This window comes from Lampetra planeri, chromosome 51 (assembly GCF_965212315.1).
Source record: "Lampetra planeri chromosome 51, kcLamPlan1.2.h2, whole genome shotgun sequence".
Classification (NCBI taxonomy): domain Eukaryota; kingdom Metazoa; phylum Chordata; class Hyperoartia; order Petromyzontiformes; family Petromyzontidae; genus Lampetra; species Lampetra planeri.
Genome location: NC_136157.1, coordinates 4,297,650 through 4,313,728, shown reverse-complemented (window position 1 = coordinate 4,313,728; position 16,079 = coordinate 4,297,650). Strand labels below are relative to the sequence as shown.

The 16,079-nt window shown below is 43.2% G+C and overlaps 1 protein-coding gene across 4 annotated transcripts in view; it reads left to right on the top strand.

Moving 5' to 3' along the window:
- The window catches only part of LOC144734529 (sucrase-isomaltase, intestinal-like), a 332,315-nt gene that overhangs the window by 53,802 nt on the left and 262,434 nt on the right, over nt 1–16,079 (top strand). For all 4 annotated transcript variants that reach the window (XM_078616769.1, XM_078616770.1, XM_078616768.1 and 1 more), the window contains one exon: nt 6,291–6,462. In XM_078616769.1, coding sequence (XP_078472895.1) covers nt 6,291–6,462 — 172 coding nt within the window. The remainder of the gene's footprint in view (nt 1–6,290; nt 6,463–16,079) is intronic.

Below are 16,079 nucleotides of genomic sequence, written 5' to 3'. Positions count from 1 at the left end.
GTATACCAGACGAGGTAGTTAACACCGTGGCAAGATGTTAACCATCACACGTGATCTGCTGATCGCCTAATTGTGGCGTTCTCGTACTGCTGGCTGGACAGATAGCGTGGGATGTAAGCAACTTAAACCATAATTGAAACGCCATCCCAAAACCACGTAAAATGACACGTCCAGCATAGAAAAGGGCATTTACACCAACAATTAACCCATTGTTTATGAAATCAACATATCACGCGGAGGGACAGAAAGAGACTCGAGAAGGGTTAAAACACGTCGAGCATATGATAAATCATAGAACATCAAAACATTTCACTCTATTAAAATAAAATAATGGCAGGACTGTATTCATTTACTACCCAGTTTTCATATTTATCTTGAACTGCCACTCATTTACATATATGAGGTTTATTGTAATGAAAAACGTCGATATTTCACGACCCAAAAAACATTCGGTTGTTGTTCATACTTTTTTAATATGTGGTGCAAGCAAATTTCACTCTGCCTCGTAAGTCCAATATAATGAAAGAGAATTAGGCCTGCAGGGCAAAACGTAGCTATGATGATATCATTTGTAAAGAACCCCATCTCCACACAGTCAGGGTTGATTCATTAGCCCAACAATCAGCCGTAACCAAACCCTCAATTTGTTACCCCGCCTGAAAGTAGCTGCCAGTGGATTGACTTGAGAAGCCCAAAAAAAACTAAAACAATTTGATATGCCTACTGTGTGCGTTCGTCTGTGTGTACGTGTGTGTGTGTGTACGCACACGTGGAGAGCGATAGTGGAGTGGCTAGCGCTACGCTGCGCTACGAACCCAGACACGCGAGTTCGATTCCCGCTCACGCCCAACACGAGTGATGTTTATCTGAACCGGTCCTGGGCCTCCCCTACGTCGACTCTTGCTTGAAAGTAGTACTTAGTGCAGTGTGTAAACATCACCACTAGGGAGACAAAGGCGGACGGGCGTGGTGCTGGTCACCAACCCCCTCGTGTTCCGTTCCGGTCTTCATAGGTGCTTGCTAATAGCACTTTCCCCAACAGTCTGTTAAGGCTATACGGGGATCTTTGACTTTATGTGCACATGTGCATACCAACGTATTTGTGGCATTTCGAACTTGTTTGAATGTGTACCTGTGTGTGTGTTAACGTGTTGCACTACAAACCCGGCGAGCCGAGTTCGATTCCCGCTCACAGCCAACACCAGTGACGACTATCTGAACCTGTCCTGGGCCTCCCCTAGGTCGACTCAGCCTTAAATGAGTTCCTGGTGCGGTGGGGTGTGATGTTAATCACCCACGCCCTCGTGTGCTATGTCGAACTTAATAGGTGCTCTCTAACGGCATTTGCCCCAAATAGTTCGTTGGATCCTGTACAGGTGAACATTGTCTTTGTATGTGACAGAGAGCAAGTGTGTGTCTGGTGCAGTGCTTCTTAACCTGGGGTGCACGCATCCCCTGGGGGTGCGAGATGCCCTTTCTGGGCGTGCGAGACGTGGCCAGATTTTTTTTTCGAAGGCAAATAATCAAAAATACAAGTTGAACACGGGTACGTAGGTGTAACTATTTTGTGTCATCAAACCTATGTATGTATTAACATTATGAAAAAAATACGATTAAAATCCAAAAGAGTGGTCTAGTGTGTGTTCGTAATTTATATATTTTTTAAAGAGACAGATTGTGCGTGCGTTTGTGATTGCAGCGTGCCTGCAATTGCGAGCGTGTGTGTAATCTCGGTCCCCCGTATTGTTGACACGACGATGACGACGACGATGATGACGACGACGATGATGGAGAATGACGATGCAGATGGACTGTCGTCTAGAAACGGCGAAGGTCTCCGACTTGGGGGGGGGGGAATTAAAATCGTTTAGGGGGGCGGTGCCGTCGTGAAATGGTGCTTGTCTGCCGTGGAGAGAATCTGGCGATGGAAGATTCACAGATTGTAGGAGGAGGAGGAGGGGGGAGGAGGAGGAATCACAGAATGTGGGAGGAGAAGGAGGGTGTACCCTGGAGGGGGGGGAGGGTTGAGCGTGCAGCGCATGATTAGGATTCCTTCCCCCTGGCACCGCGGTTTGAAACACAAACCCCATTGACAGTGAGTAGCGGTGCGTGACATTCACGCCCACCCTGCGTGCCAGAAAGCCCATGTGCTCTGCGCCGTCCGTCATGTGTGTGCGGCTCCGCATGTTAGCGCCCTGTGATGGAGTAGGGGGGGGGTGTTATGCCCAAGGTAAGATATGAAAAAAAAACGCCCGGTCTAATTCAAATGCTGTACAACCCACGAGGGATGAGTAAGGATTAAAATATTTAAAAATAAAGTCAGGATTTTCGGATTTTCAGGGCAATTTCGGATCGCTTTTCTGATCTTGGAATATTTATTTGATTATTAAATGTGTTTCCGTGATAACATTTAGACTTGGCCCACCCAATGTCGCGGGACACTGGGTGGGTGACACCGCTTTTGGCAGGACAAGCAATGCCAAGGATGCGATCGCAGTGTCGCCGCTTCACGTGACATTACCATTCTTCGGATACATACAACAGCATATTTATTTTTTCAGTTTGGATCATTCAAAATGTTCTCGCCCGTCCACCATTGTTCACTCCAAAAAAAATCGGGAGCACGTCTCTGCTGTCCGCATATTGTGTACACACGTTGCCCACGCACGATCAACAAACACTCACCACTGTTCACGTGTGTGCGCATGGAATCAAGTCCAATCTACGGAGATGCAATAGGTTCCAAGTATGCGCAGGGAATAGGATTCGTGCAGGGAACAGGACCATTGACAACGCATTTCTTTAGAAGTGTTTTTTGTGTTTAGTTCGTCGGCCTTCCCCCGCACCTCGGATTTGCACAGTTGGCTGCGTACGGTGCGAAAGAATTTCAACATACGACCCATTTGTATGCAGGCAATAGGATTCGTATTGTTCGTTGCATTGTTCTCCGTTAGCTTATTAAGCAGTCTCTGCAAACTTTAAACGCACTTTTCACGACTATGACCGAGAGGGACATCGACTGGCAGAGATGGCGCAATGAAATCAGTTAATTTGCAGGAGCTTGGCAGCCTGTTGCATCGCAAGACATTGACACGTGGAAAAATCAGCTCATCCAGAGGTGGTGGTGGTGGTGGTGATGATGACGATGACGATTAGTGCATGCAGGCGCTAGGACAGATCCTACATCGGGGTCGGCTGAGAGACCAGAATGTTCCCTTAGAATTCATTACGTAATCGAGTGGTGATGTGTGTGCGTGTGTAAGCAGTGGGGAGCGGTGACGCAATGGTTAGCGCACTTCACTACGAACCCGGCGACCCGAGTTTGATTCCCGATTATGGCCAACATCAGTGACTATTATTTGAACTGGTCATGTGCATCCCCAAGGTCGACTCAGTCTCATGGGGAGACAAAGGCAACCGGCGTGGTGCTGGTCACCCACCCCCTCGTGTGTCGTTCCGGTCTTCATAGGTGCTTACTAATAGCACTTTCCCTAACAGTCTGTTAAAGGTTATTGGGTGGGATCTTTGTATTTGTGTAAGCAGGGGAGCGTGTGTGGAGATGCGTCCAGGATATTCAATCTGCCGCTCCCCCGTGCATGCTACGTGGGCATGTGCACAAAAGAACTTGCAGATTATTTTGCCAACACATGTAACCACTGCTCGGAGTGCTATTATGTGCCCATTTCTTTTCAATCTCCGGCCATGCATATCGTTGCAATTACAGATATTTAAATGTATGTATATTGTCTAAATGCTCATGAAATGGAGCACCTCAAGACGATTTTATCATCTTATTTTAATTTATAGAGCGCCTTGACGAAGGCGCTGAATAGAGAATTAACTATTTGTAATTCAAAATTGTGTGATGAGATGAGGAGTTGATGTGAAGGTTGATAGCAGATGAATATGATGATGATGCGTGGAATAAACGATGATGAGAGTGACAATGCTTGGTTAATGTTGAGTGCGTATGATGGATGGGTAGGGAAGTTGGGAAGAGGGATGTCTATGTGTGTATGTTGAACTTCTTTCGCACCGTACATAGCCAATCGTGCTAATCGGAGGTGCGAGAAATCGTAGATGCGGATAGAGTTAATGATGGGGAAGAGAGGAGGAAGGGTAATTTGGTAAGCAAGGGGAAATAAGTTAATTTTAAGCGAAGAACGAAAACTAGAGAGTGAGGCTGATTATTATCTGACATGTCGGGGCAGCATGTGTAGAAGAACTTGAAAGATGTGTGAGTTGTGGTTTTCCAAAAATGTCAGAATTAATCATAGGCGTGATAATTAGATTTTATATAAAATGTTGATGATTTATGCAGCTCTCTAGATGCTATACAGGAACAATAATGTACATCAAAGAATGCAACATGTGGAATTCCATAACACAAAGACAATGATGATCTGTACTCTTTGGTCCTTTAGGTAAAGTCACGTAGTTAGAAATAAAATTAAAACAAATCACGACGTTTAGATCGCAACACAAGCGGTCGTCATCAGGCAAATGATCCGTAATTTTCACTGGGTTATGCCACATTGTAGTTTTATGCCAAAATGTATAAAATTATGCAGAGGAAAAATCTAATATCAGAGACCCATCACAGTGACCAGGCAGGTGCCAGAGTCAAATTAAATCGGGTTAAAATTGGATAAAATATATCCAGTACACACCATCCGGGCTTACCCTTGACCGACAATCTGAAAATGGGTCCGATATGTGAGAAGCAGGAGGAAGATACGACCGTGGTTGGGTTTGAATGGGCATCGAGCAAACTCACACTACCTGTGATTCGCTTAATTGTGACAATTCGGCGATTATATTCACGAATCGATGATTTATTTCACTCTTGTTTTATGCACTGTCTGGACCATCTCATTTGTACCGTCTCATCCGTGCCATCCTATTTGTACTGTCTGAATACGCCGTCAGGTTAACGTTGCGTCTGCTAATGGCTCATCTGCAGTGTCGTTATATCGGTTTTTGTTCTTACAATTCACCAAGGTGGAAAAAAATGCATCGCACTTTGAATAGATATACAAATAATCTTAGGTGTATCATTCGACACCCGTATCGAGAGCATAACAATTCATTTTAATTGCTGCTACATGCCTCGGATGCCTGTGGACATACACACTACATCCCTATATGCAATGGCAGCCTGTATAGCTGTTCACTGACGTGTGAAGCAATTATGAGGCTAAACTGAGGACCCGTCATTCCAAGCGTGTGTGACCAAAGTGGTATGGTGAGGCACAGTGCTGAAGGTGGTTGGCACACCGCAATAAAACCAGTCACCCGGGTTTGATTGCTGTCCGTGGATGAAGAATAGCAAGGGGTTGTGCCTCATCCTGGCATAGGCCTCCACCAGCTCATTTTACCTTGAATGAGCATCGAGTGCTGTGTGTAACCATTGCCATGTATAGCACCTTATGTACGAGGCCAGCCCTACTTAGTGCTCACAAACAGCACCTTTGCTAGAGTCTATAACACAAACTTAAGGATCCTTCTTCTTGGTTCTTTCGGTAAAGTCACGTAGAAGGGAAATCATAAAAGAATAAAAATTAAACATAAAATAATTTTTACGACGTTTCGGCCACAACGCAAGCATCCGTTGTGGCCGAAACGTCGTGAGAATTATTGTATTATGTTTTATTTTATTATTTTATTATTTCCCTTCTACGTGACTTTACCGAAAGAACCAAGAAGATGAATCCCTGCAGTCACGAAAGCTTTAAATAGAAGGATGCTTGTTGTTGTTTGTGTTTGTATGTGTGTGTGGGGAGCAGTGCTGCAGTGTCCGGTGCATTCCGTAATGAACCCGAAGGCTCGAGGATCATTCTCACCCATGGCTAACGACAATTGCAAGTGGCATCAGAACTCCCCTGGATTAACGCAGTGTTAAACGAGTAGCTGGTGTAGTGTGGGAACATTAGCTTAGCAATGGGGACACAAAGGTGGTAGGTCAGGCACGGTCCTGTCCACGCCACTCCCTCGTGCATTGCATCAGCCAGCGCACATTGATCTGTGTATTGTCTAACGTGTGTATGAGCATTTACCTCTTCCGGTCATCTCAGACATTCAACCCATGCATGGCACCTGGGTCTGTCCCGTGATCGCCTCTCTCAGCGAGCCGTCAACACTTCACGTGGCCTCAAAGTTCACGTGGCCTGGCACAGACACCCTGGTGAAGTAACTGCCAATTTGTGGCAAATGGCGGCTGTTGTTGTTGCTGTTGTTTACCTCTAAAACCTACATAGCATGTTGATGTTCTCTTTCTTGTGCACGCGCAGGTTTGACAGCTCTGTGAACCCCATGCGGTTTTCCGACCAGTTCCTGCAAATATCGACCATTCTGCCCAGCCCTTCGATCTACGGCTTGGGCGAGCATGTCCACCAGAACTACCGGCACAGCACGCAATGGAAGACGTGGCCCATGTTCACCCGCGACGCCTTTCCAAACGGGGTCAGTGCTGCCGCCCTCTCATCCCTGGAAACAGTTTTGATTATTGCGCAACTGTCAATCTCAAGAGACGTTCGAATATGCATTAACCAATGGGGTTCATGCACCCCGATCACGTCACCGTGGTACAAGTCAATCACGTGAATTGGCGCCACGGTGGCGAGGTGTTAACTACCTCGCCTGGTATACAGGAGGTCGTGGGTTCGATCTCAACCATGACGCATGCTGTATATTTGGAGTTTGCATGTCTCTCTCCCCGTGGTCACGTGGATTTTCCTCCAGGTCCTCCGGTTTTTCCCCTGCACATTTATTAAATCAACGTACGTTAAGAGTTTTCGGCTGCTATGAATCTCCACAGGAAAAGCCACTTCGTTGAGATATAAATTGTAACCAGGTCGCTGAAAAACATAGCTGTATAGCTTAGTGGGCCTTACCTGGTAAAATACAAATAATATAGTTTAACAGTATTAATATAACTTCATGGTACATCGCATATGCACCCCAAACTAATTCACTGCCCCATACCCAGTGCAAGTATTCGTGTACGGGTATAACGTTCATAATAGAGGTTTTTTAGGTTAGATAACATACTTATAAATGTGTGGTTAGACCCACCACCACCCTGACACAGCCAATAAGTAAGGTTTGTCACGTAAACAAACATGCCAATGAGTTAAACCTTCAGCACACCTGTGTTGTGGAGTTTAATCCCACAACATTTACAATTCAAATTTTCTACATTCACTCACCTGACCCTTGTGCTCTGAAAGAGGACTGATTTGGTGGTGAGATGTATCGATCCTTACCGACGATGGGCAGCCACCTTTCAGGAGGAGAGTGATGATTTTAAACATGAGTGTAAAATAACACTGAAAAATAACACTGGTCAACACACTTTTTCTGGCATAAGGTATTCCAACGGTTTTAAGGTAATTTTGGGGTGCTGATTCCAAATCTGACATCAGTTTTTGTCTATTACATCAGGTTTTTGAGATATCAAATATTGCATAAAAACCAGCAAATTTATGCTCATATGCGAATAGCTAAACAGACATCCATACAAGAATAAGATAAGATACAATATACAATAATAATGAAACAAACATTTAATGAGCTGTGAGAGTGACTGCATATCAATGTGAGTGCATATTACCATGTAAGAATTGAATTGTGAAGATAAGAAAAATATGTACAAAAAGGTCATTCACAATAGTGAAGTTACATCTGCATAAACGACCTCTTCTTTGACGATCTCCGGTGTACAGCTTGTGGAATGTCTCTCATCAAGGACCAGCAGTAATCTGCCATCATGGTTGAGTCCCATCGGCCTTGGTAACGTTCTTCCATAACTTTAATGTCTTGATGAAAGCGTTCACCTTGCTCTTCGCTCACGTAACCCATGTTCTCTGGAAACTGGGCCAAGTGACTATGCAAGTAGTGAACCTTGATGCTCATTCTACATCCAAGTGCTTGGAAACTCAAGAGCAGCTCCTCCACAATCTCTCGATAGTTGTCCGCTTTCCTGTTCCCAAAGAAATTCCGCACCACGTCAGAGAATTTATTCCAAGCTCTAGCCTCTGCCGCAGTCATTGTTGTAACAAAGTGTGGATCACTGATGAGTGTTCTTATTTGAGGGCCATCAAATATTCCTGCCTTTTTCTTCTCGGCACTGAGACTTGAAAAGGTTGAACATATATAGCTGAAGCAGTCTCCAGTGTGATCAAGAGCTTTGACGAATTGCTTCATTAACCCAAGTTTTATGTGCAGTGGGGGAAATACAATTGTATTCCTATCAACCAGAGGCTCATTCTTGATGTTCTTGTCACCAGGTGTCAAACTGATTCTTGGTGGCCAGTTTTTTTAAACCAGTGTTCTAATGTAGCCCTACTGTCCCAGTAGCACAGGAAACAAGGGTAATTGGTGTGACCTCCTTGCTGACCCAGCAGAAAATTAACCATTTTCAAATCAACACAAATTAGCCATCCATGAACATGGTATTCCAATCTATCCAGAACAAGCTTGATGTTGGCATACTCTTCATTCATTTTTACAGAGTGTCCTATTGGGATTAAACCATATATATTTCTGTTGTGAAGTAACACACATTTCAAACTACTTTTACTACTGTCAATAAAAAGTCTCCATTCACTTGAATCATATGCGGGCAGTCCCATATTGAGAAGAAGCCCTTCAACATCATTACAATAAACAAGTTAACCATCTGAATGGAAGTACTTTCGCAGTGCTGCTTCTCTGTTACGATAAAAGGAGAGACTAGTGCCAGGTCTGAGTAGTCCTTTCTCTTGCAGCCTGGAAGCCAACAATTCAGCAGACTGCTTTGGCAAATACAAATCTCTTACAAGATCATTCAATTCAGGCTGACTAAACAGAGACATTTGATCACAATCGGCATCAGATGGCGTATATTCGATCTGAGCATCATCATCATCTGTAGAAGCAGGTAAACTGAGGAATTCAACATCAATCTCTGGTAGCTCAGTAAATACAGGCACAGGTATTTCCTCAAAGTGTTCAACTGGTCGTCTGGCAGATGGGATATCTGGGTATTGTAAGTGTTGTTTGTTTTTCTTATTGAAACCTTTTACATTGACAAGGCAGAAGTAGCAGTTATCCAAATGGTTTGTAGGATCTCTCCAAACCATTGGCACACCAAACTTCAGCTTAGCATTCTTTCCTTTAGACCATGATCGCAAAGTTTCAACACAGATTTTACACACTTTGTGAGGAGCCCGATTTTTGTCTTGGTCTCCAAGTCGTACTTTTAAGTAGGCAAGATATACCTTCTTGACATTTGATCCTGCAAAGTGAAGCTGTCACAGATGTAGCAGAAGATATCTGGGTCATTACTGCATTTCCTTCTTTCGGATGTTGTAGCCATTGTTAGATCACGCCCTGCAGAAAAATATATTAAATAAATGTGGATATCTACATAAAATGATATTATAAACACACTATCATGAAAATACAGCACCATATTTTAACACTAAAGCAGTCACTCATTCGCAAAAACTTGCAATCATAAGTGACATAGTTTATTTCGGTTAAAATCAATGAAAATGGGGTATGCCGATAACATAAAAATTTGATGTGATAGAGCAAATCTGAGATCAGATTTGGAATCAGCACCCTGAAATTAGTCTAGAACAGCTGCAAAAGTCCAGGCCAGAATTTTTTTTTGTTGACCAGTGTAATAATAAGTTTTACCCTCTCTGGCAAAAAAGGTCCCATGATATCGCTGCTCACGCCGAGCTATGAATGCTCTGATAAGTTCTTGTAGTGTTCACCTTTTGTCGTTCTCAGGTCCGACACTGGGCCATAAAGAAGGGTGTCTCTGGTATAGGTCAATCAGTTTCAAAGACAATGCATATATTGATAATTGGTTTTTTACCCTTCTATCTGGCAACAAAACTGACACCTTTTTTACAAGGAGTCATGCTTGCATAGACCACAATACCTGCAGTCATAATGCAAACAAAAACATAACTCTGATAAAGTGCACTGTCCTTGAAGTTGATTGGTCCACACCCGAGACAGCTTTCCTTAGAGCCTAGTCTCACATGGGTTGAACCAGATGACGCAAAAAGGCACGGACCAATCAACTTCAAGGACAGTGCACATTATCAGAGTTATGTTTTTTGTTTGCATTATGACTGCAGGTATTGTGGTCTATGCAAGCATGACTCCTTGTAAAAAAGGTGTCAGTTTTGTTGCCAGATAGAAGGTTAAAAAAACAATTATCATATTTTTTTTTTACTGGCAAAGGAGGTTCCAATGGAATGCATATATTATCAGAGCATGTTTGTGCGCATGTTCACTACAAGTACGTGCCATTAACGCCTATTCTTATTTTTCATACTTTGATAATGTAAAAAAAAGATCCCATGTTATGAGTGTATAGCATACATTTTTCGGAACGGGGAGCAAAGCCATATATCCTCTGCCCTATCCACAGTCGGTATGGCCAACCCCATAGATTTTCAACATGGTCCCCCATTCTCACTTACTACCACCAACTTTAAAATAATTCCCAAACAGTTGGTCTGACTCTTTGACTCGACGCGATTAACAACCACCACTTTAGAACTAAATAATATATACGATACTTCGTCTACTGTCAGAGTGGAGACAAAGCATAGATTTTAACTTCACTTTGAAGTTGTGAACTTGTGTTTTGGGTATTGTACGATTTTTTGAGAAAGCACAACATTGAGGTGAACGGATAACTCAGATGTTAGAGTTCTGATCTTGCTGGCACTGCTGAGATTCTGAGTTAAATCCAGGCAGCTGCCTATGAAGGTAAGTGTAGGAAGCTGATGGTTTCAACCTGGTCACCAATGATTACACAACTAGCATCACTTTTAATTCGTTTCTGCATTTAATGTTTGTAAATCTCAACTCTGCGAGTCTCAGTGGCAGAGTGGGGCTGAGATCGTGCTGTTCCTGTACTGTTTGTGTGGACGAGCGATCACTCGTGGGGATCTACGAGGTAGCTCTGTGATATCCACTTCTGCCGACCTGATTTTCTCACGTGAAGATCTGCACTGCTGCGTGAAAGATCCGAATAAGATCATTAATCTCGTAACATGAGACCGATGGACCGATTGGGATGCAATTGGTGAAACATTTCAAAGGAGGTATACAGTAGAACCTCGGAGATCGAACGCACCAGAACTCGAACAAATCGGTGTTCGAACGACATTTCCGAACATTTTTTGCCCCGGAAACCAAACGAAATTTGGAGGTCGAATGGACAATCGTGACTTGAAAGAACCTATACGGCTGAGACGCGTATGGCCAGCGTACATGACGCTTGCCCAGACAAAAAACAATAACACCACCACCTCCTCACCACCTTTCACTCAAGCCAACAACTCTCCTTACTACAGGTAAAGTGAAGTTCAATGTTCATTTATTTCATTTATTCCATATATTTATTCATTTATTCCATTTATTTATTCATTTATTCCATTTATTTATTGTGTTTCTTGTATGATTTTATGCGTGTAATTACTGTAAACTTCGTGTAAAAATGCTTTATAATGAGACATTTCTTGTGTCTGGAACCAGTTAATGTCATTTACATTAATTCTTATGGGGAAAATGAATTCGGTGTTCGAACAAATCTGTGTTCGAATGGCCTTCTAGAACGAATTAAGTTCGATCTCCGGGGTACCACTGTATTCATGTCAAATATATAAAGCGCAATATTTTTGGGGGACGCAGCATCTAGACAAAACCGTTGATAAGGGTTAAGTCGCACACCTGAAAATTGACGTCGGCATCACTGTGAATCTCCAGAGGCATGCAGCAGATTGTGTCTTTCACCGCCGCATGGGACTTGCATTTCCTTGTGCCAGCGCACAACCCACAGTGCCCATTCACATTACATCTAAAAACTTGATTTTTAAAATAGCAACTCCCGCCGATGACATGTTGATCCAACTCCACAATGCGCCGCTCGCACGTCGTTCAACGAGCAATGAAAGTTCGCTGGGTGTGCGCGTGGTATCGAATATGTATGATGCACTTTCAAATCGTTGTTTGATGTGTGTTTTTTAGATTGTATATTAATTGCTCGCCAGAGAATTCGATGATTATCAATTCGTCATCTCACATGTATTTTGTTTCACCGTTGCCAATGAAGTTCCATCATTAACTATTATAGGCACACACTTAAATATTATAATAGGATGTGATAGATCAGCACATTAGTAAGAAGTAATGTAAATGTACTGTATAAAATATCACACGGTGTAAAACAAATTCCATTACATTGTGGCATTAAATCAGTTTTTCTGGTCATTTTTACTATAACATAATTGAATTTTTAAATATATCTATTACAATCCTGCCATTAAAAGGAATGCAATATCATAGCTGGGCACTATATCACCGTGACAACGATTTAATTTCTCTGTTGCCACTCAACTGATTGACGTTATAAAATAATCACTACACGCACGACGCTGTCTTCAGCTGCCCACCACACTTCGTAAATGAGCATGCACAGCCCTTTTTGTAAATCCACTGCTAGATGAGGGCCTCCCAATGCCGTGCGGCCCACGGAATTGGTCATTGCAGGCTGATGAAGGACGGGAGCATATATGTAGGATCATAGAAGTAGTTTGCTCCTGCCAGATTCATAATAGTGATAACAAAGCAGATAACCAAGCGAATATGGCATTGCGTGGTGTTTGGGTATGCTATGAAACGCCAATCTGGTGGTGATGAACATCTGATGTCCAGGATTGTGGAGGCGAGGGTTGTAGGATCACAAAAATGCTATGAAGCTCTCTTCCCATTGCCATTAAGGAATCATACCCTGATTCTCCAGGAGAAGACACCTGTGATTAGCACGGTTGGCTCCGTACGGTGCGAAAGAAGTTCAACATACAACGCATCTTCTGGCACTGCCCTCAACTGCCTTACAATGTATCCCCACAGGAGCCTATTAGGCATGGTGCTCACCCAGTCAACCACTAGTCAGGCTCAAACCTGCTTAGCTTCATAGATCTGACCAGAGCAGGCATATTCTGAGTGAGGGGTGCCACGTTGGCGAGATGTTAACTACCTCACCTGGTATACAAGAGGTCGTGGGTTTGATCCTGACATTGACGCCTGTATAGTTGGAGTTTGCGTGTTCTCTCTCTCCGTGGTCACGTGGATTTTTCTCCGTCTACTCCGGTTTTTCCCTTCATATTAAAAAATGCATTTGGAGTATTTGGCTGATATACAGTTCCACGTGATGAGCCACTTTGTTGAGCTATCATTTATAACCAGGTCTCTTCTGCAAAATAACTTTATAGCTCAGTGGGCCTTACCTGGTAAAATAAAAAAGAGTTTATAGTGTTATAGATTTGGTCATTAGTCACCCACTGTGCACGAGGAGGACATTTTTCCGAACAAATTAAGAAACGGGGGCGATTATTAAACACAGACTGATTCGATAAAAAAAACATGACATGCACCACACACGTCATTCGTTGCGTTCACAATGAAGAGAAAAACATTTCAATCACCGGTGTTGGTTCGAGGGGGTGAGTAAGGTTGCCTAAGTGTTGGCAACGGTGAAGCCCTGCGGTTGCATGCTCATGCCACTGCTGACTGGTAGGGCCTTCACTATAGAACCCTCCTCTGTAGGTGTTTTCTTTTATTTTTGGTCTACTCTTCCACACTGACCCGACGTCTTCAAAATATGACGGCATTACAATCCACTGCATGCGAATTCGAACTTGAAACGACGCATTTTGTTATCAAAAGCAGACACATTATAACTGATCTTAATTTTGGAGCTGTCGTGACTGCAGGAATTATTCTTTGGTTCCTTCGGTAAAGTCACGTGACTTTACCGAAAGAACCAAAGAACATTATAACTGCTTAAGACGAGAGGCAGATTTTCACCAACAGGAAATCGAATTGGTCTTTAAATGTATTATGCTATTTGTTTAGTCTTTTCTTCTCGCATTTCCAATATTTTGTTGTAGGTTCAATTCCAGACCGTGTCTTTTTTTGTCTGGAACATGCTTAAAGTAAGTTTAATTAATAATCGGGACCCCTTGGTAACCTCACGCGGTTTTTTTCCCTCCCATAAAAAAAACTGTTCCAAAAAAGATGTATTTTACGAGGTGCCATCGGCCGCATCGTCCAGTACTATCTTCCTTCATGTGGATGATTCATTATTGAGTAGCAACTATAAATCGGTGCCTGCAAACTTCGCAGTTGTTGGCCCAGTAGTGTGGTTGGCTTGGGTCTTGGGGGAAGAAGGACCGGTTTGATGACTAAACGACTCTTGCTTCTCACATCGGGAGGTCATGGAGATATATTGTTGTAGGTTCGATTCCCGAAGGTGTCCTTTTTTGCATGGAACATGCTTAAAGTAAGTTTCATTTCCGATCGGGATCCCTTGGTAGCCTCGCGAGTTTTTTTTTTCTCCCATTGCAATAAACTTTTTCAAAAAAAGATGCGATTTTATTTTACAAGATGCCATCGGACGCATCATCAAGTACTATCTTCCTTCATGTGCATGATTCATTATTGAGTAGCAACTATAAATGGATGTCTGCAACCATTCCCAGTTGCTGGTCCAGTGGCATGGTTGGTTTGGGCCTTGAGAAAGAACGACCAGCATGATTTAGTTTGGGCCTTGAGAAAGAAGGACCGGCATGGTTGGTTTGGGCCTTGAGAAAGAAGGACCGGCATGGTTGGTTTGGGCCTTGAGAAAGAAGGACCGGCATGATTGGTTTGGGCCTTGAGAAAGAAGGACCGGCATGGTTGGTTTGGGCCTTGAGAAAGAAGGACCGGCATGATTGGTCTGGGCATTTAGAAAGAAGGACCGGCATGATTGGTTTGGGCCTTGGGAAAGAAGGACCGGTTTGATGACTCGACGATTCCTGCTTCTGAAACCAGGAGGTCATCGAGACGAATTGGCGTTCGAGCAACTGAAGCCACAGCGTGAGCAGCGGAGGTCCTCGATACTAGGATGGGTGGCGAGATGATGCGTCATCGTCCACCCGGCATCGTCGGGTGCAACTCCAAGTCGACGTTGAGTGTGGGACGTGACACTTGATGATGGGCGATGGGTTCAATCGCGCTCTTCAATTGCGCTGAGAGTCGATAAATTTTAATGGAGCTTAGCGCATGTAGGGCAACGCTCATTGGCTTGAGGTCCTTAGTCCCATTACCAGAGTGGGGAAACGTCGCATTCTCGTCTCTGTCGCCGTACATGCAGAGGACAAGTTCCCCCCCGCCGTGATGTGCACTATGACATTCAATGATGAATGCTGACGTACCTTGGCATTGGTTTGGGGAAGGGTTGAGGTGAGATTTCCCTATTGCAATGCAAAGAATCCAAACGAAGCACAGCGCGATAAAGCAAAGTTGACAGTCAAGTATAATTTCGTGCCATTTGAATCATTGCAAGTTACGACTACTTCCAAGGTAATTTCCACCACATTTGTGCCCAGTCTGAATTATAAAGGTCATTCACTTGGCCAGGCATGTGTGTGTGTGTTAATGCTGTTTTTGGGAAACCCGTGGAATGTCTTAAAAGAGAGATTTTGATGGAGAGTTCAATTTATTTCCGAAAGAGGTTATTGGATAGCGAGGCTTCACTGGCACTCATTTAAAAGTGCACTTGCAAAAGAATACAAATGGAAATTGAAAACACATCCCAGCTGCGCGAGTCGGTGAAGTTAAATTAATGTTAACTGTTTTGGACATTTTGAAGATAAACCCTTGTTGACTGACTCCAGTAAACAGAGCACTCCGTGGCATATTTCATTGCTTGAATTCCTATTAAACAAACGGATCAGTAAATACCGACTCCTTTAAGGTTACAGTACAGTTCGTAGTTTGAATATGTTTAATCCTCGCTCTATGTTGACCAATCATATAAATTGTTCGTTACTTTTTTTAACGATGTTATTAATCAGAATTGTATGATTAGCATAATTTCCCTCATGCCTAAAACATACCAATGATTCAAGCATCCTAGTGATAACTTTTGTTGTTGTTTATACATTTTGTTTTAAGCCCATTTGTTGATTTGTTTAATTTATGGAAAAATGGATATAAATAGGATTTAGCCCTGAATGTCATTA